At 41.8% G+C, this 21,637-nt stretch overlaps 1 protein-coding gene across 7 annotated transcripts in view; it reads right to left on the bottom strand.

Annotated features, from left to right (window-relative positions):
* LOC108150545 (acetylcholine receptor subunit alpha-like) overlaps positions 1-21,637 on the bottom strand; it is a 688,503-nt gene that overhangs the window by 275,791 nt on the left and 391,075 nt on the right. For all 7 annotated transcript variants that reach the window (XR_005977287.1, XM_041708510.1, XM_041708509.1 and 4 more), the window contains 3 exons: positions 10,364-10,532; positions 10,165-10,301; positions 9,964-10,107 (listed from right to left, as the gene is read on the bottom strand). Coding sequence is in view for 6 of the 7 variants with exons in the window: in XM_041708510.1 (XP_041564444.1) it covers positions 9,964-10,107; positions 10,165-10,301; positions 10,364-10,532 (450 nt within the window). In the remaining variant the exon portion in view is untranslated. The remainder of the gene's footprint in view (positions 1-9,963; positions 10,108-10,164; positions 10,302-10,363; positions 10,533-21,637) is intronic.

The raw sequence follows: 21,637 nt of genomic DNA, 5'->3' as shown, positions 1-21,637 counted from the left end.
TCGTCCGATCCAGCTCGATCCGACTTACCTGCGACAGGAAGACAACTTTTGGTATAGTTATATATAGCTAGCGTTCAAACTGCGAGACTAGTTTGCGTAGAAACGGACGGACAGACGGACGGACAGACGGACGGACAGTGATGCTAATGCAAGTGATGCTAATCAAGAATATACAGTGACGAACACATGTGGATACATGTTTGTCACTTCTGACTTCAAACTGCTGTAAAAATCACAAGAATTTATTAATCGCTTTAATTCGTTTTTTCCAACATTCTTTATTGATATATTCAATAAATAATTTCATATAAAAGGACGTTATGTTTAAATAATATGTTGCTTATATATAGTTTTTAATTATTTAAAAAATTCAATTTATCCACTTTTGCCCGTTTTGGCTTTTCTATGTTTTTCATAAAAATTATAATATTTGGTCCAAAGACCCTTAGCTTTTATAACCAATATAATGCGTTTGTGCATACTCTCGACTAAGTTCTGCAACATTTCTTTTGGAATACAATTCCATTCCGCTTGTATCCCGAACCAAAGTTCACCCAACCTTTTTGGTGCACTGTCATACTTTGCCAGCCGTTTTTTTTAGCAAAGCCCATAAATTGGGCCGTGTGCTTGGGTTCTCCATCTTATTGAAATGTTATTTCTTCAGTGGGGTAGCCACATTTTTCAATAAATTTGGAAGGATGGCCTCCAAAATACTAAGATAGTTCAGTAAGTCTGACATCTTCGGTAAAGCAGAAGAAACCAGCTCTGTCCGACAAAAATGTGGCGGCACTTGTGAAATTCTGTAAAGATCACAAGCCCTGGACGGTAGAGGACTGGAAACGGGTAACATGGTCAGACGAGACCAAAATAAACAGTTTTCAGTCCGTTGGTAACAATATTACTTTTCTGATGTTATGCGCAAACTATTGCTAAGGGGAGCGCCCTTAAAATTATAACTTTGCTGTTTTGTTTCTATTATTTTTGTGTAGTTCTTCGATATTTCAATAGTTCGACTCGATCTAGCCATTTCCTCTGTCTGTCCGTCTCTATGAGCTATCGGAAACTATAAAAGCAGAGACTTGGGACTTGGCATACAGATTCTAGTAGATCTTACTCAGCGCAAGCTTATCAAAACGGAGCCACGCCCCCTCCAAAGCCCACAAAACGTGAAAGTATATACTGTCACCCTGAATATACAGAAAAATCAGAATGTAAGCAATACAAAAATAAACAAGAAAGGAAGCAAACTTCGGCAAACCGAAGTTCATATACCCTTGCAGCTATTGCAATAATTAAAAAATCTTTGAAACATTAAAATTATGATTTAATTGCGTTTATGTTTAAAAACATTGAAGCTATGGCTCCATGCAGCTTTATTATTCGATATAATAAAATTAAAAGCGTATTTTTGAACTGTCAAATTATTTATAATTCAACAAGAATTACAAAAAAAAATATACAAAATAGAAAAGTTACATTTAAAAAATATATATATAAATATATATTTATCGTTTCCATGGGAGCTATATGATATAGGTCCGATTTTAATGAAATTCAAACCGTAATTCTGAAATATTTAACCTTTACTACATGTCGAAGAATTAATAAAATTAAAGAACAGTAAAGTTATAATTTTTTTATATTTATTTTTCCGATTGTTCCTATATGAGCTATATGATATAGTCGTCCGATTTTGATGAAATTTAAACCGTAGTTCTGAAATAAATATCCATTACCTTACGTCGAAAACCTAAAGAAATATTTAAAAACAACAAAGTTATAATTATTTTTTATTTATTTTTCCGATTGTTCCTATGGGAGCTATATGCTATAGTCCTCCGATCCGGCTCGTTCCGACTTATATACTACCTGCAATAGAAAGACAACTTTTGGGAATGTTTCATGCAGATAGCTTTAAAACTGAGAGACTAGTTTGCGTTGAAACGGACGGACAGACGGACGGACCATTCCATAGCTTTGGGGGACTTAACTTTCTTAGCAACATTATTGGTGTACCAATTTTAAGCGAAGAACGTGCAAAGTCAATCCTACGGGATTCTGCATGTTAAGAAATTCAGTATGATAATGCACAGTATCTTCTGCCTCAGTAACAATGTCAACTGATTTGTATGTAATTTCCTTACCATTTAATGATTTTGGAAGATGATTATATATTGAAGCAGCTCTGTCATTTCTTGACGCTAATATTGCCCCTTCTGAAAGCCAGTCCAATGAGTTGTGAACGATATTTGAAATATCTGGGAAAATGTTTGATGTAAGTTCTTCCAAAGTGTTAACAACTGTACCTAAACTTGATGAAATTATTATTTTTCCATCAACATTTGGATAATCTCCATCTCCTATTTAAAGTAAGGTTTGGACAAAAACACCAGCCGTTTTATCACCTATGTAGTAAGTGCACACGCATATTTTTCGTAAGAGTCAAATTTTGAATTTAAGACCACAAAATGGACGATTTTATGCAAGATTTTATTTCATCGGCCCTCGTACCACTGGGTACAACTGGGAGCATTTGTCGAAAATCTCCAGCCATTAGAACAGTTATACCTCCCATTAATAAGTCACCTTGTCTAACTTTTGACATTAGCAAATTTAAAAGAATCGTTTTCCCTGTGCCTCCATCCAAGAAATTCATTGGACCGTTTTCGGATCTAACACTTTCGAAAATCGTTTTAAAACAGTCTTTTTGTTCTGGAGTAAGAGAATGGCTTACTTGAACTTCATTAAGAATTCTATCAAACTAACGTCTTGAATTCGCCAATATCAGAAATATCCATAATTGCTGGACTTACGATGTTTAATTTTGTTAGGGTTAAGCCCATTAAAATGTTTTCTAGATCCGTGATTACAATTATGTTTTTTGCTAGAATAATGTCCAAAAGGTGGGTTTCTTTATCTGTTTCGAATTTATGGATTTGATTCATTGAATTTGTGAGTTCATTTAGACGTTTCTGAAATTTGATATCTAATTCTGTTTGTCCTTTATCTGTTCTCATTAATTTTTCTTGATTGAATTTTATTTGCTCCCAATCGTTAAAGTCGGGTGTGCCGGCAATAACTTTTAGTGTTGTCCCGATTAAGTTAATACTCCTAGCGGCCCTATGGTGGATTTTTAAGGTAGTCACCAAATTGCGAATATTTTAAAAATCCGTCATTATGACTGGTGTCCTGTGATCGTCTGTAAATGTCTTCGTTATTGTTTCCGTCTGGTCGGCGTAGTCTTCATAAGTCGTCACGTTCGTTGAGTGCTGTAGGTATCCGTAGGACTCCAAGATGACAATTTCGTTGTCTTCTATCGGGATGTAGTCTCCGTTCGTGTAGTCATTAAGTTTTACTGTCGCGTCCGTCTTGACATCCGTAAGTACAAAAACTAAGATGAATTTTCCTAACCTAGAAAAATATAAAAATAATAAAAAAAGGGGTTCAGTAATCTCGCGAAGATGGTTAGCATAGATTGTCCTTGTGGACCACCCTCCCCTCAATTTGGACCGTGGTCCCCAGGTCTGCTTCAATGATTTTTTCCGAACATAGTGGCGAGGGCTTGTTTCCTATGTGTTTGTTTGCCTTTAAGAAAACTTTTTCACCAGCTTGATAGCCCTTTTGGGTCCTATCTTTGTTTACCTGGTCAAAGAATTTTTCTTGAGCCTGTTGGATTCTCTTTCTAATTCTGCTTTCGAAATCCGCGGGTTTTGAGTGAACAATCTTTATGGGTTTTTTGTTGGTTACCGAGTGGATAGAATTGTTGTATTTTTTGGTTGCCAAAAGAATTAGTTCGGTCGTATCGCTTAAGTTGCCCTCTATTTTCAAGCATCTGGCTATTTCCGCCAGGGGGCTATGAAACCTTTCTACTTGACCGTTGGAGGTGCTATGTAGAGGCGGGGCGTTGGCGATGGTGATATTGAAATGATTCATGAGAATTGATTTAATTGTTTCGGAGTTGAACGATTTCGTTATCACAATAAATTGTTTTGATTTTTGGGAAGAAATTTATTATGTGTAATAATGGGGATTTTGCGTCCACTATGGCTCTCGATGCGATAGTCTGCACCGTGGCGAATTTTGAAAATTTATCGATGCATGTTAGAAAGAGGGTTCCATCTATTAAAAAATGTCGATATGAAAATTTCCGCCACAAAAGAATTATCGGTGTTCCTGCTTAGATGTATTGCGTTTGTATTTTGCCATTGAACAGGTCTTGCAATTCAAGGTTGTTTCTGTTGCTAACCGATGCATTTTAGAGAAAAAAAAAGTCCATCAAGATTTGCTTTGATTTTCTTGTGCTGCTCGGTGAGCCCTGTTTTGTTCTGCTATGGCAATTTCCTTTTGCTCGGTTTGAATGACGTGCTGGGGAACAATTCAACTAGTCGGTGTTGAATAAATGCCAAGATCGGTAGGAAACAATATATTGCGTTTACCACCTCAGCATTGACTTAATCTTGTAAAGTGTTAGGCAGATTATTTCGGTTAGAAATTTTTATTACATGTCGCACTTTGCTTTTCAAAAAGATGAGTGTGTCAACAGAGGAGCTGTTTCCTTTCTCAATTACTATTTGATTCCGGAAACAGTTTACTGGGTTGTCCGTCGTGTCCATGGTGTATGACAGTGACTGTTCGCTGTGTATGGTTGCTACATCTGATTCTATTTCGTCAGCGCGTCTGCCACAAGGTTTTCTTTGCCAGGTTTATAAACTAATTTTGCGCCATGATCGTCGATAATCCCCTTCCAGCGTTTTAGTTTCACGTTAGGGTTTTTGTCCGAGGCGGCAAAGGTAAGTGACTGATGGTCGGTAAATATCTGCAAGCCTTTTACTCCGTACAAGTATGACAATTCTGGAGGTTTTTCAGTGCCCAAACTATAGCGAGGAACTCTCGCTCGTTGGTTGCATAATTTTTTTCGTTGTCCCGCAGGGCACGTGATAACATAGTGATGGGGCCATCTTGCGATAGTACCGCTCCAAATCGAGAGCCTGATTGTCGGTCGTCAAATCAACTGGTTTTTTGAAATCCGGGTAGCAAAGCAGAACGTCTTCTGATGCCATGATCTCTCTCAGCCTGTCAAACGTTTCTCTCTCTTCCTTGGTCATATCTATGTCAAATTTTCTCGACTGATATTTGCTAGTTTTACCATTTTCTCCCTTTAGGATATTCGTTAAGGGTCTTGCGATAGCCGCGAAGTTTTTATAATAGCTTGCTAGTCCCAGGAAAGATTTGAGTTCGTATAGCGTTTTAGGCGGGCGGAATTGTTTTATTGCGTTGACCTTCTCATGTGGAGTTCGTAGCCCTGTTTGAGACTCTATGAATCCCAAGTATTAGACGCTTTTTTAAAGAACTTTGACTTCTCTTGGGACACTCTCATGTCCGCCTCTAAGAGTTTTGCTAAGGTCCAATCCACGTTCCTAACATGGTCTCTTTTCTTTTGGAAAATATTATAACATCATCGACACACACAGAGCATATCTTCGAAATTCCTTCTCGAAGGGCATGGTCGATGGCCCTCTAGAAAATGCTCAGGGCATTCTTAAGTCCAAATGGTAATCTACAGAATTTGTAATTGCCGTTGTTTATTGAAAAGGCTGTCTTTTTTCAATATTTTTCTGCCAGCTCTATCCGATGAAAACCTGTCGTAAAAATTTCGACTCGCCCATACTCGATAGTATTGTCGAGATGGTAGGGATAGACTATCTGTCGTCTACGGTTTTTTGGTTTAGTTTCCTAAAGTCGATAACCAATCGCTTCTTTTTAACCCCATTATGGTCAATTCCTTTTTTATCCACAACCCAGGTAGGGTTATATTTTGGTGACTTGGATGGCCTTATTACGCCGTCCGCAAGAAGTTGTTTAGCCTCTGCATTGACGAATTTGGTTACACCCATGGGTTGCTGGTATGACTTAGAGTATACTGGTTCCCCATCCGTTTTAATCGTTGCCAATGTGCTTATGTTGAAAGGTAACGCTCGTCCGGATCGGCGAAGGATTTATGATTTTTTACAGTCATTTTATCGAAGGTCGCTTTAATTGCCAGAGGAACGTCCTCGTCATCGATTTTTATGAAGTTAACGTTCTGCGCTTTAGCAAACTGGATCTTTTCATTTCCTTTGCTATTGTAAAATCGAGCTTCGCCTTCAGTTGTTTAATTAAGTCGAATCCGATAATGCTGTTAAAGTCTTTAAGGTCGTTAGGAATGAAAAAGGGTTTTTTACGTTGAACACTGAAACTAGACATTTTTTATCTATTTTAGTAAAGCCATGGATAGACTTTACTGTGAAGGGTTTATTCGCTGACACGATGCCTTTCAGTAATGTAATTTTTAGAGGTGCCTGTGTCGAGTAACAGTTTTATTTCTCTTCCTGCTACCGTACGTGAAATGTAAGGAAGCAGGGATTTTATTCTAAGAAATGGCAGGAGTCTTCTGCAGCTAGCTCGTCCTCTATCTCCGTGGTGCTTGCTTGCGCAACTTATTCATACTCCTAATCGTCAGTTTTTTCTTCCAGCATGAAGTTTATTTTTTGTTGAAATCGTATCGACCACCTTTGTCACGCCGTGGGCTGCGGAAAAACGGCTATTTTTAGATTTTACCGTGTCTAAGAGTTCGCTTCATTCTTTCCCCGGTTCTATTTCTATTTCCAGGAAAGTCTAAATTTTCGGAGTTTTTTTATACCCTTGCAGAGGGTATTATAATTTCAGTCAGAAGTTTGCAACGCAGTGAAGGAGACATCTCCGACCCTATAAAGTATATATATTCTTGATCAGCATCACTCGACGAGTCGATCTAGCCATGTCCGTCTGTCCGTCCGTCTGTCCGTCCGTTTATATGCAAACTAGTCTCTCAGTTTAAAAGCTATCTGCATGAAACTTTCCCAAAAGTTGTCTTTCTATTGCAGGTAGTATATAAGTCGGAACGAGCCGGATCGGACGACTATAGCATATAGCTCCCATAGGAACAATCGAAAAAAAAAAAAAAAAAATTATAACTTAGAGAGAAATAATACAAATATATAAAATAACTGTATAATAATTGAGCTGAAAATCATCAAAGCTTCAATGTTTTTAGACAAATACGCAAGTAAATCATAATTTTAATGTTTTAAAATATATTTAATTTTTGCAATAGCTGCAAGGGTATATGAACCTTGGCTTGCCGAAGTTTGCTGTCTTTCTTGTTTAATTTTTTTTTTGTTCTTCAACATATAGTAATGGTAAAATATTTTAGAATTACGGTTTAAATTTCATCAAAATCGGACGACTATATCATATAGCTCCCATAGGAACAATCGTATAGCTGCCATAGGAATTATCGAATAATTAAGCTGCAAATCATCATAGCTTCAATGTTTTTAAACATACACGCAAGTAAATCATAATTTAAACGTTTTAAAGAGTATTTAGTTTTTGAAATAGCTGCAAGGGTATATGAACTTCGGCTTGCCGAAGTTTGCTTCCTTTCTTGTTTTAAAGGCTTTTGAAGCGCGCAGGCTATGGCAGCTTCCATGCTCGCAATTTGTTCAGCCTTCATTTCTTCTGTGTTCTGAGTTTGCTCGTTTTTAAATTCAAGAACACTGTCTCGGATGTGTGGTACCCTGCTGGTCGATGGGTGACAATCTATTTTGGATTGATTCTTTTCTAATTTCTGCCTTTTTACTCTTTTCTTCAAAAGTTTTTTGTATTCTTCAAGAACTTCTTCGTCTGATGAGACATTGTCGCTATTCCTATATATGAGTCAGTATATAAAAAAAATCGTGGGTGTCACAAAATTCAATCGAGAGCTTGTTAAAAAATTGTTAAGCACCTATTACTTTTTGCAACAAAATTTAAATATCAAAATGAACGTTTTATTAGTCAACAAAAAATTTTTTTTTAATTTTTTGTGACGGAAATTAGGCATCAAAAAATAAAATTTTGTATTATTAAAAATTCTCAAAAAAATATAATTGGTTTATTTAATTTTGCACAATTTAGCATAGGAAAATTTGAAATTTATTTGATTTATTTATTTGAAATATTTTGAAATATTTTTGAAATATTTGCATTAGCGAACACTTAGGACAAAAAGCCTACACACATGTTCTTCTATTTATTTCGTCTTCGCGTTCTATGTTTTGCCGAAGGCTTTTTCCGTCACTGGTACTGCCGCTGCCGCTGCTGTTGTCGCTGCTACCGCCGTTATCGCTGCCGCTGCTGTTGTCTTCTAAGGGAGGAATTTTTTTTCAATTCCCGTTGCAGATTTTGGGTTTCTTCCACTTGTTAAGAGACATTTTTTCGATTTTGGGTTTCTACCACTGGGTTAAAAAGAATTTTTTTTCCCAGTTTTACTGCACATTGTAAAAGTTTTAGGAAAATTTATGGTTTAATTTTTATATTTTTCTAGTGCCAGTTCTCACCCACATTTTGAATTATTTTTTCACTTGCACTTTATCGCGTGAGTCGTTGATTTTAATTTTACTTTGACTTGCAATTTCTTGCACTTGGATCGCGTGAGTGTCGTTGAGTTGGGCGACAATTATAAAACTCGTATTTTATATTTGTATTTATTTCCATACGCCCGTAAGGGCATAGGTATTTTTATGCAGAGTTAATTCTCCGGAGTAAACTAAAGAACCTATCCAACTGCAGCTTGAGGCCTTTGCCTGGCTGCAGCGTTGTCGCCAAGGTGTCGGGTCAGCGTTTTGTCCCGGCCCGTGGCGATCACACGCTCCGCGAGTGCTCTGGTCTGACTCCGGCCACTTCAACCGGAACGCGCGGTCAGCGGTTTCCTCGTTGCGCGTGCAGGTTACCGGATATGGTCTGCAACTCTGCAGTTTCTTCTCTTGGGAACTGCCTGTGCTAACTTATATGCTACAACCCCTCACAGGAGTTCAAGTGCTTATCAAGTGTTGAAAGGGCACATATATTTTGGCTTACAGATTGGTATTTTTAGGTTAAGGTAAACAATGTGATCTCAAATTTCATGTTCATGTGTGAACACATACCCAATCAATTATAACCTGGACCAACTGCGGGAAACTCAATGCATTAGCAGTCTCGACTTAAATAACGGGTACTGGCAGATACCGTTGGAGGCAGCCAGCAGGCAGTATGCCGCATTTACAAAGCCAGGGAAAGGCCTGTTGCACTCGGCATCACCAACATTACTGCGGGCGTTGGATCAGGACCCGAAATGATGGCGCACTCCTTTGCGTCATCGAACGGATGCTAGAAGGGAACATGCGTAACCTAAAAGAAGTATTTAGAAGACTGAGAGCGGCGATCCTGAAAGTAAACGCTGATAAGTGTTTTGGAACAAGCCGAATGTAGCTGGATAAGGGTCATGAGGAGCAAGATAGCCAAGAACACTCAAAAATTTTACTCGCTATAACTTTCCTTTCCAGTAATTGGAAGTCATTGGTGGAGTAACAATAAATCTATAAATATTGATGAAAATTCCTCCATCCCACTAGCTTAAAAAAATAATGTCAGTGAGTTCCTACCGTTTGCCACTTTCCGCTAAGTAGTTTACTTTGTTTTTGGCCATAATTGAAATGCCAATGCCGTGAAGTGTGAAGTGCTTCCAGTGCGCAGCATTCAGAAGCTCCCCTTCGTCATTTGGGGTGGGTATATTGTGATTGTGACTAGGTGGGAAAACGTGCTCTTGACTTACAAGGTCTTTACCTAAAGTCATCAATCAATCAAATGAATGACAGAATTGAATATTCACATATATTTTTTTATCATTGATCGAAGATATATGTGTTTTATAAGTATATTTTATTATGTTTCGATAGCATCTGAATGTGTCTCTATCTTTAAAACTGAATAAATGTACGGGGGTATCAAGAAAATATCTAATCATACTCGTTCATTTCAAATTGTTTTAATATAGATGATAATATACATAAATATATTATTACTATTACTATGAAATTACCATTAAGAAATCGGTTTTTTTAATTATAATGCAATTCTTACCTTGTTTCAAAGTTGTACGTAGGTCTCTTAATGAATAAAAATGAAGGCAAAAAGTCAATAAATACGCGTTTAACCCAGGGTGCCATCCTATGAGTTTGAGGGGATCGAAAATGGACATTCAAAACAACAACCGTCACGCATATGCTTTAAAATAATGTAAAATGTCACATATGAACATAACGGTAAATGATTCAAAATTACCTTATAGAGACAAGTATCATAGCAAATATTAGATATTTCCCAAGTAAAGGTACAACTAATGACGTGGGAGGAATGATTTCAACCACCAAAAGAAAAAACACGTGTAAACTAATCAGGATGGAAATAGATAGTGTAACCTGAAATTGAAAAAATATATTTAATATTATTCTAGTATCAATAAAATGTATATTTGGTATACCTTTTCTCCACTATCCGATGGTAGGTAAAATGTCAATACAGTTAAAAATGAAATACCCATACATGGTATTATTATATTAACTGTATAAAACAGCGTTTTTCTCCTCATTGTAATGTTAAATGTTATGTCCAAATAAGGTTCATCGCAACATGTATAAAACTTTTCATTCCTGTAAAATATAATCAATGTAAAATTCAATCAGAAGTAAAGCTAAAGTCGAGTGCTCCGACTTACAGAGGCAGATCTTTAATTAGCTAATTGGCGCATCAGACAGCAATATCTAACATCATTAAAAAAACAATAAAGGAAAGCTACTTCGGCATGCCAAAGCTATTGCAAAAATTAAATATTTTATTGTGACGTTCAGACCAAGGGCCAGAACGTGGGTCTCATCAGAATCCTCCGACCCCGAGGAGAATCTGAAAATCCTAACGAGGTTCAAGCTTAAAAAAAAATAAAACAGACGGAAAAGAACTAGAAAAATACGATGGACGCCGTCTATCTGCTTAATTCCAAATGGAGCAGAACTCAATTAATTATGAGTTCAATAAAAATCTACCTAGCACGCACAAGTTAGTGACCGACAATTTGGCGGCCCGAGTTTCGTATGATGACGACGAAATGAAACCAGAGGAGGAGCTTAGCGACGCAGGCAATGTGTCAACCTACAGACCCCTTGTGGAATCCTTTAAATACATATACACCCAAGCCGACAAGCTACTAGACTTTGACGAGGAGACGGATGCCAACCAGCTGACCTTCTAGTGCGCCTTGAGACCAGCGTAATAGACGTAATCCTTACTCAAGAACAATGGACTGTAGGTAAAAAATCTGTGAAATAAAAACCCCCAAAGATAATACTTTTAAGAATAGCGGTAGGGACAAGCTCAGAACCTCCATTTTTATTAATCTTCTTCAACAGATAAAAGAGGGTGATCTTACTACGGTCAGAGTTAAGCTAACACATATACCACATCATTTCATATTTCTACCCCAAAAGTAGAAATACAAATTCAAATCAGTGGTAGCAGTAAAATTCGAATTTATAGAAATCAGTTCACTCAGATGGGAACAGGGTATATCGCAGTCGTGTCACTTAAAACATCGACTGCTCTTCAGTGGTTGAGAAAACTTCAAACTAAATCAGCTCTTGTCGATGTTTTGCGAGCAGTTGGTGCCTGCATACCCTACCGACGATTACTTTTAAGGGGAGCGGGCTTTTAGGACACTTGTTGTAAATGTTGTGTTTAGTGATCTTGGATGATTTATTTTTTAATGATTCGCAGTGTAATTTTAATTGTCTTTTCTCTATCGTGTCTGCCTCGGGACTTGATTATAATTTTGACTACAAGTATGTAACGAATCACAAATAATTTAGATTTCAGGCGAGAAGGTGATATATGATACTTAGCGCACGCGAGCCTTGGCCCGGCTGCTGCTTGTCGGCAATGAGGGGGTGGTGGTCTTGCAGCATATTCCATAGATACTTTTATGATCCTAATACTTATGTTCGCGTGAAAGACAAGCCTACTAAAACCGGAAGTAGAGAACTCATACTAAAATAGGGGAGAGGGACATCGGTTTCTTTTAGCCCAAATAAAGTCTTAGTTCACCTCCGATGACTGAGGAGGTCTTCTGCCGCCCTAGCTTCATATTTATTATAACTAAGACGAAATAGTACTCTTAAAAATACACATTAAAATCGGGGGTGAATAAATAAATAAAAATTTGAAATATTTGACATGCAATGACATATATAACAGTAAATATAAATAAAAATTCAAAATATATCAATGATATCAAAGTGCGATAAATATAACTAACAGAAAATCATGACACAATAAAATTCAACTTTGACAAATTAGTTGCTTAAGGCAGAGTATTTGAAGGACGTAGTGCATGAGGATAGGAAGACTTTAAAACGGCGATTGGGTTGCGTTCGCACAAACATATAAATGCATTAGAATTCCTTTGGTTCTTCTGCTTTTATTTACATTTTTCAAAGGGCCCTAGCGAACGGTAGCGTATGATTTATTTTTGTTCTTTTGTTTTGTGACAGAATTACTAAGAGATTTGCTTCAAATGATTAAATATAAGCAACGTAGGAACATTCACAAAGGAGTAATATTGGGATTTACATTGGGTTAATACTGCTCTCTTGAGCTCATCACTAACCAATTTCCTTTAAGCATCCATCGATGAAAGCGCTTTCGGCGACGGTAGTCTGATATTTGGGAGGAACTTAATTATTTAAACATTTACCGATACCGCTAAAGGAACGCTCGTCCTTATTTTTTTTCTTTTTTAACTTTTTATTTTTTTGTTACTATAAGCCTAATTCGTTATTCAAAGCTACCAAAAAATAACTCCAAAATCGCCACACATTCCTTATCTTCACTCACTCACTAGATCACTCACTCCATTTGTATACCGCTTCTCACTCACACCTGGACCTGGCCGTAATCCCACTGGGATCTTCCTTTTGGGCTCCTTTGCCGTGATACCTGTTGCTGTTGTTGGTGGTTGCCTCGCCTGATCGAGCACTTTTCCTTCTGACTTTATCTTAATCACCTCTTCTTGACTCAACTAATCACTTTAGATGCCAAACTAGGAATGGCGGCTAATGACGCCGGCTAATGAGGCGGCAACCTATCTCTCCACCTAATTGGAACAATTCTCTCACTCTAGAAAACTCTGACAATTCGCCCTGTTACCCAGATTCATCTAACCCGAGATCTAGATGGTGCCACCGATTCTTACGTTGCATCTAGATGGCGTTGGACCATCTGCAGCTGCACCAAGCGCTACAAATACCCCCCCGCTAAAGATCTGTCTTGGTGGTCACACTTCCAAGACAGATAAACCAAAGCAGAGGGCAGCTCGACTACTGCTTCATATCCCTTACATGATACCGGCCAACATACTTCCCTTGCAGGTCCGCTAGATCGTAATGATTGGCCAACTCTCCTTTTAGCTCTGACCTTTAAGTAATCTGGAGCTAACTTGGCATTGTATCCTGCCACGAAATTACTCTGGCGCGAGTTCTTTTCATTTAGCTTCCTCATTACATCGCAGGCCTTGCTACGAATTATATCCTCGAATCCTTTCGGGTAAACACCGCTGACCTATCTTCCAACATTTGCAAATTCCTCACTAGTTTAAAAGTCGAACCTGAAGATATATAACGCTGTCCGAAAACCATATAGTAGCGAAGTGCCAATACTTGAATGGACAGCCGACCGCAATGCACAACAAATGCTGCTAAACTGCTCATCCCAATCTTTCTGAGATCACCACATCCGCTTTGAGTTTCATCACTGCTTTAAAAAACACAAACTTCGTGAAATGATCCAGGACTATAAAAATCCCTATATGCCCACTCCTAGAACGGGGATATGGTCCGAGAAAGTCAACAAATAGCCTCTGAAAGAATCGCTGGGATTCCGGAGAAGTACCCATTAGCGGTCGCTGCATACAATTTGGCGCTTTTGTCACTTTGCAAGTATCGCAAGCCTGAATATATCTCTTTACATCGTTTACTAATCCTGGCCAGAAATAATACCGTCGCACTCTTTCTAATGTTTTATGAATGACTCCATGGGAAGCCAGTGGATCATCATGAGCCTTTTTCAGCACCTCTGGTACTAATTTGGGCGGAATCCAAAGTTTCCAATTAAACAAATCGTGTTTACTTACCGTACAGCTTTTTTGGGCGGAATTTAATTTTTTTGAAACAAATGCTATCGGATATTCCCCTTCATCGGGTTTTTGCACCTGTCTTGCTTGCATCGCAGTGTATAAAAAATGGTCTACTAAAATCTGGGCTATGCAAAACTGGGGCCGAACACAACATTTCCTTCAGCTGCTCGAAAGCTCTTTCTCCATTCTCTGACATAACAAATTTTATTCTCGGCTTTAAGAGATCAGTAAGAGCGGCTGTGACGGAGGAAAAATTTTTGATGAATTTTCTGTACCACCCAGCCATTCCAAGAAAACGTCGCAGAGCGACTGCGGCAGAGGAAAAACTTTCATGGCTGATATTTTCTCTGGGTCAGTACGCATAACGCTTTTACCAACAATATGGCCCAAATATTGAACGCTTCGCACGCAGAACGTGCTTTTTTCGCTTTAGGGTCAAACCAGCTGTTTTGACAAAGCTTGCTACCAAACTCAGAACTCTCATATGGGTCTCAAAACTGTCAGATACAATAAGCAGGTCGTCCAAGTACACGAAAACCTCGTTCCTTAGACTGGCTGTAATTACCTTGTCCATTATTCTGGTCATTGTCTGAGAAGCGTTCGTGAGACCAAAAGGCATGACCTTATATCGATAAAGGGGCTTCCCCGGAATGCTGAAAGTAGTTTTATCTCGCTATGCCTTATCAAGGAGGATCTGCCAGTATGCATCTTTAAGGTCGAGACTGGATAACCATCGCTTTGGGAAGCCGGTTCAAAATGCCATCTATTTGCGGGAGCGGATATGCATCCTTTTTGGTAACTGCGTTGACTTTACGGCTGTCTAAGCAGAGACGAATTTTTTTAGGCTTCTGTACCAAAACCACCGGCGATGAACAGGCACTATCTGACTCCTCTATCACCCCCAAGCTCAGCATCCGATCTACCTCTTCGTATAGCAGTTTTTCAATTACCGGCTTTGCGTCTCCAATATCAATCGTGTGAGAAGGCTGGTTTTGCCTAAACCAGAAATAGCGAATGATGGAAACAGCGCCACTACAGACTTGAGTATTTCCCATTGGCTAGTTGTAAGAGTATGCGACTCCGGAGCTTTTTCCGCTATATTCATACTGGCCGGCAAAAGATCGAAAGCCTGCCAAAAATATATTCCTAAGTAAGGATCCTGACTGAGGCTTGGAATTATATGCAGTTTTAAATCCTTAGTGATTTTCTTATAATGTACCGGAATTTTTAAACGGCCTATTATTTCTTGTCTCTTTCCATCCGCTGTACTCCTGTATCAAGAAGCCCTAATACCACTCGATCTAGCACCCGTACCTCAGCATAAGGTCGTTTATCGCATCTCTTGTAACGAATGGCGTTAATGGTTTTAGCCGCACTCCAAAACTCTCTAATTCTGTTTTAATTTCTTGATCTTTTTTTCGGACAGGTAGGTTTCGGACTTGGCAAACGCTGATTTGATTTAAATAATTGGGGCCAAAATGTAAGCGGACTGTTATTTTTTTCGGACAAATTTGGTAGGTCTGTTGAACATAGCTTTTCTACTGGTTCGTCTATGGATTCGTCGACTTCTGGGGCTGTTAACACAACGGCTGACGAGGCTGTGTGTTCATCCTGGCGTTTATTTTTGCATTTTATGCAGGAAGGTTTATATGAATTTGGCCGACAACACCCAAAACAAAAGATTTTGCGTTTTCCCTCGCAGTCGTAGTACCTATGGCCCTCTTGGCGGCAGTTCAAGCAAATTAGAGCCGTGTTACCTATTTCACCGTCGACTTCGACGTCTGAAAATTCGGTAGCATCATCCGATTGGGAACCGTCTTTTGGTAGCTATAATTTCGCTTTTAGTTCTCTAAAAACCTTTTTCTACGCCGACAAATTTCGCTTTCTACTGTGCTGACTCTGACATAATAGCTCATGACGAATTTCTGGTCTTAAATTCATACTCAAGGTATCTACATTATCGCGTTCTGGCATTGGATACTCTAAATTGGTCATAAGCTGAACGAAACCGTCGTTAAATATATCGAAATCTTCTTTATCTTTTTGTTTCCTATCTCTGATCGCTTCTCTAATATCCACATTGCTGCTCGTGTCCCGGAATTGCTTCCGTAAAGCGCAGCAGAGTCCATTCCAGTTGACCACTTTGACCGATTTATAAAACCTCCAATTGAAATCCCTGACCTTTCCCCTAACAAGATACTCGCGTTACCACACAAATAGTTCGAATCTGTGAGTGTCTGTACTCTGTATATAAAATTGGCTATACTCTATGCTGCCACTAAACCTTAGCTTCCAACTGTTAACAATTTGGCAAACTTTATCTGACCTTTGGGCAAGCTCGTTGACTTCGGTCCTCGTTGTTGCTAGGCCTGAACCGTGTACCGCTTGTTGGGCTTCCAACCTGAAAGTTTACCGACTCTGATAACCGCCTCTCATTTATTGCGGGAGGGACGTTGGGTGGTGGCGGCATATGAGCCGCTAAGTTGACTTGAATCAGCTGGGCCATCTTTTCTGATAACTGTGTAAGCAGCTCATTTTGCATGGCTGTGACTTGATGTTCCTATAGCGTGCTGAGATATAGCTAAGTGCTCCGCTACTTCTAAGCTTGATAACCCTGGACCCGCAGGCGTGTTTTCCGTTTAAGCTGTCTGGTATCGTGAGGAGTCTCTTTGCAGATTCGACAAGCATTTATGGCCACATTTAATTTGCAGCAAACAAAAAAAATATCATATCATTTTGCCGACAGACATAGCTTATTCCCCTGTGTATAAGTTCTGGCCTTGAACTGATCCAAAATTTGGCAATATAAAAGAAACCAAAGAAAACAAAGACAGCAAAAAAATCACGCTAAACAACTACAAACTGCGCTGCTGCGCGGGTGGTCCGCCGTGGTCAGTTACCGCTCTTAAGAGATAAGCGACGACTGATGTCCAAGCGACTTCTGCCTGCGCTCTTCTTTGCTAAGAATAAAGCATTTCACTTTTGCCATCATCTGTGGCTTGCAACTTCCATGTGAAAGGTTGTTACAATAAATCCTATGCAGATGCTTGATAAAAGATTATGATTTAGCTCACAAAGACTTAACCCTTTACTACAATAAATCATACGTGGTCAGACAAATCATTACTAAAATGATTGTTAGCCTGCTTATCCTAAGCGTACTGATATGCCGTACTTTGGGGTCTACCCTGGAAAATAGTGTATAGGAAAGCTAATGCTCCACTGCTGCTTCCGTTAAACGTGGCCTACTGACCTACTACTGATAATTAGGTTAGTCGTTCTTCCAAATCGTCAAATCGGAAGTGCAGCGGAACTGAGAGAATTTTTGTTTTGAAAGTGAACGCCAGCAGCTGTGTTACTATCCAACACTCTGGTTTAGCACACTGCCGAGTTGCTGACACCCTAGATAGAGAAAAGAAATGATGTATGAGTTTGTGAGCACATTTTAAATGTGGCCGAAACGTTGGGCGCCAAAGAATTATTAATAATTATTAACTGAATTATTTATAACTGCAACGAATCACGAATAATTCCGAGTTCAGGCAAGATGGTAATATATGGATCTGAGCGCACCCGAGCCTTGGTCCGGCTGCTGCTTGTCGGCAATGAGGAGGTGGAGGTCTTGCAGCAGATTCCATAGATGCTTTTATGATCCTAATACTTATGTTCGCGTGAAAGACAAGCCTACTTAAACCGGAAGTAGAGAACTCTTACTAAAATCGGGGAGAGGGACATCGGTTTCTTTTAGCCCAAATAAAGTCTCAGTTCACATCCGATTACTGAGGAGGCCATCATACCCCTTTAATTTTCTTAATTGTTGATGACCCCTTTTTAGGCCTACATAGGCTTCATGCTAGTTACGGCAAAAAAATAGGTGCATAAAACATAAAAATATATATTAAAACTAAGACGAAATAATACTCTTAAAAATACACATTAAAATCGGGGGTGAATAAATAAATAAATATTGGAATTGCGAGGACGCTTAAGGCGCCTCACATCTTCCCCACTTGAAACCCAGTATCTAAGCCATTGAAGGCATTACTATGTTCCAGCCATTGAAGGCATTATTATATTCTAGCCATTGAAGGTCTCATTATATGTTAAGTTTTCAAATATAGATTAAAGCCTAAAACCTAAGTTATCCTAGTTTCAAATATAAGCGCGCGAGGTTGCCAGTGTTGATCAGCAAGATTGGTCAGCTGATCAGTCGGGTCGAATGCCGACAGTATCGATAAGTTAAGCCCAAAGCGTGCTGTAAAGAGTCATGGGGGTCAGGTGGATTTCCTACCGGCGAAAGGCCGATCTCCAAGCTCTACTCAAGGAGTTCGGTTTGAACACCCACGGCCAGGTGGACGAACTGCATCGTTTATCGGAGGGTCAAACCACAGCCCTGCGCTCCGGGAACGCTTCACCGCATTGGAAACCATCTACCCGGAGGCTCCTACACCAAATGTAGTGACCAACCATTCCACCTTACCGATGCCCGGCGCAGGGGGCACCCTTCTCTTCGGACCGTCGCGAGAACATCGTCACACGAGCCCAGGACGCGGAGTCCAAGGCACCATCCCCGCGGCCAGATCGCCACCTCAGCATATGTCAGCAGCCGCGTTCGCCGAAAAGCTTCGGGGATGGCGCGTCCTTGCGATGGACAAGCCGACCCCCTGCACTTCATGGAACGAGTCGAGGAAGGCGCTACAGCATACAGCGCACGGAACAGTGACATCCCACGGGCCATCGCTCGCTTGCTATCGGACCGCGCCGATGCACGCCGTGCCCTGGGAAATTTTCAAGCGGGAGTTCTTGGAGTTTTTCCTCTCTTCACGGTATTATCAGCGCCTGGAGGATGCGATCTGGGCCCGCCACCAGCAAGGCGGCGAGCCTTTCAAGTTCTATGTGGTAGAACTACGCCTGATGATGCAACGGGCGAACTACTCGTACGACCAGGAGCTCAAAAGGATCTACGAGAACTTGCTGCCGGAGTATCAACGACATGAATTCTCCTCGCTGGAAGGGTTGACGCAACTAGCCACCGCTTTCGAAATTGCTCGGGACCGAGACCAAATAAGGCAAGCAGCACTAGTTCCACCCGCCAGTGGTAGATATACTACGAGGAGCAGCCCTCCGCCCGGCCCTCGCCGACGTGAGCCCGTACGACCAGCGACGACGCCTTTCGGCACACCGAATCCAGCTAAATATATCAAGTCGAATGATCTCCCAGGAGGCGGAAACACCCGTCGACGTGGCCCGAGCCTGTAGTCGCTGCGGAGAGGTGGGACACTTCGTCCGGGAACCCATCAGAACCCACCAGTCCTATACTGCTGGAACTGCGGGCAACGTGGTGCCCGTACCATTGACTGCTGCCGCCAGGCGGGTAACAGCCGGGGTCCTCGCACACACAGGGAGCAGGCGGCGACCCACCCAGCGCTTCCTCATCATTAAATCCACCGCCCCGCTTGACGGGAGGCCGAATCGTTGCCACGGTTTCCATCGAGGTTCAACTCTTCTCGGCAACAATCGACAGGGTGGCCTCCAGAAGCTTTGTCAGCGAAGCAGTCGCCAACCGACTCGATTTGGGTCGAAACATCAAAGAAGTTCGCACCCAAATATCCCTGTCGTACCGATCCGCGAAGGAAGTCAACAAGGCGCCTAGACCAACAACATGTCCGCATGACCCTCCTGGTCCTGCCAACGAGGTGATCCTCGGGATTGACTTCCTCTGCGGCATCCGGGCCACCCTTATCTGCGGTCAAGTGTGCCTAGCTGTGCTAGCTGGCCCCGCCTGCCACACGAAGAGCCGAACCAGGCCCAGCCACCCGTGCGGCGACCACAGCGGCGATCGCCCACCTTTCGGACCCACTGGTTCCTACCCAGCGGACAGCAAGGACCAACGAGGAGGTCACAACGGGTCCCATATCCTTCCCGGCCCCAGTTCCATCGGAGCACTCGCCGATGTCACCATCCAGGAAGGCAAGTACAGCCTCCAGCTACTACCGGATGCCGCCGTGGCCAAGAAAAGGAACCCGTTTCGGAAGTATGTCGCGGGTCCCCCGACAATCCGGTTACGCCACAATCTTCCCCGGGAAGCCCGCAGGGAATCGGGAAGTACCAGCTACCCGCCCAACCGATACAGAAGACGCTCAGAGGCGCAATCCGTTCCGGAAGCCTTGCCCTCTCGGACACCTGGCCACAGTCGCGGAATCCTCGCCGGGATCGGGGAAGAACCTTTTGACGCAGTAACTCTCCGGTCCCTTCAAGAGGAGCTTAGTCACTTCAACCATCTGCAAGGAACAACGGATAATGCCGAGCACACCATCACCCTTCGGGAAGATAAACCGCTGAAAAAGCGGTATTATCCCAAGAACCCGGCCATGCAGCGTATCATCAACGAGCAGGTGGACGAACTGCTGCAGGACGGACGAACCGAACCCTCTCGAAGTCCGCACAGCGCACCGCTGGTGCTGGTCCGAAACAAGACAGGGGACATGCGGATGTGCGTTGACTATCGTCAACTCATCGCACACTACATACCCGACGCGTACCCGCTTCCGCGCATCAACCATATCCTGGAACGTCTACGGAACGCCCGGTTCATCTCCACGTTGGACCTTAAAAACGGGTATTGGCAGATTTCCATGGCGGAAGCCAGTCGAGAATGCACCGCATGCACTGTCCCCGGACGTGGACTCTTCCACTGGAAAGCCATGCCGTTTGGAATTCACTCCGCCCCAGGGACTTTTCAACGAGCCCTGGACAGCGTCATCGGGCCTGATATGGAGCCCCACGCCTTCGCTTATTTAGACGACATCGTCGTCATCGGGGCAACGTGAGAAGCCTCCGGCGCCTTCGAGAAGCGAATCTACGCTTAAATCGGGGTAAGTGCAAGTTCTGATCAGCGAGGAAGGCATCAGGACAGACCCCGACAAAATAGTCCGGTGGGCATTGGAACTCCAACAGTGCCAGTTCGACGTACTTTACCGGAAGGGTAGATACAACGTGGTCGCCGACGCCCTCTCTCAGCAACCCCTTGGAAGACTGCAGTTACTCGCGGAACTTAAGTGCCACTGCAAATGGGTACGAAAGATGAAGGAGCAGGTCCAAAGACGTCCCGAGAAATTTCCGGACTACTCCCTGGATAATGGACAGCTCTATAGACACATAGGGAATCCCACAGGCGTCAGGGTAGGCAACCCTTGGAAGCTGTGCGTACCCCGAGAACAGCGTTAACGCGTACTAAGAGAATGCCACGACCATCCCTCCGCCGGGCACCTGGGCACCTGGGACGCTCAGGAGGATCGCCCAGCGTTACTTCTGGCCTGGACTTCATCGGGACGTGGTACGGTAGCCGTCTGACATACCAACAGTACAAGGTTAGTCAGCGTAAACCAGCCGGCAAGATGCTCACTCAACAACCTACGGAGCCGTTCGCGCTCGTCGGAGCCGACTTTGTTGGACCCCTTCCCCGGACCCGGCGGGGAAACACCATGCTCCTGGTTTTCATCGATATATTCTCCAAGTGGGTAGAACTCATCCCATTGAAGAAGGCCACTGCCGCCCAACTGGAGTTCGAATTCC

The sequence above is a fragment of the Drosophila elegans genome, unplaced genomic scaffold (genome assembly GCF_018152505.1).
Source record: "Drosophila elegans isolate 14027-0461.03 unplaced genomic scaffold, ASM1815250v1 contig_208, whole genome shotgun sequence".
NCBI classification, from domain to species: domain Eukaryota; kingdom Metazoa; phylum Arthropoda; class Insecta; order Diptera; family Drosophilidae; genus Drosophila; species Drosophila elegans.
Note: the sequence above shows the minus strand (reverse complement) of the source record. Positions and strands in the feature narration are given on the sequence as shown.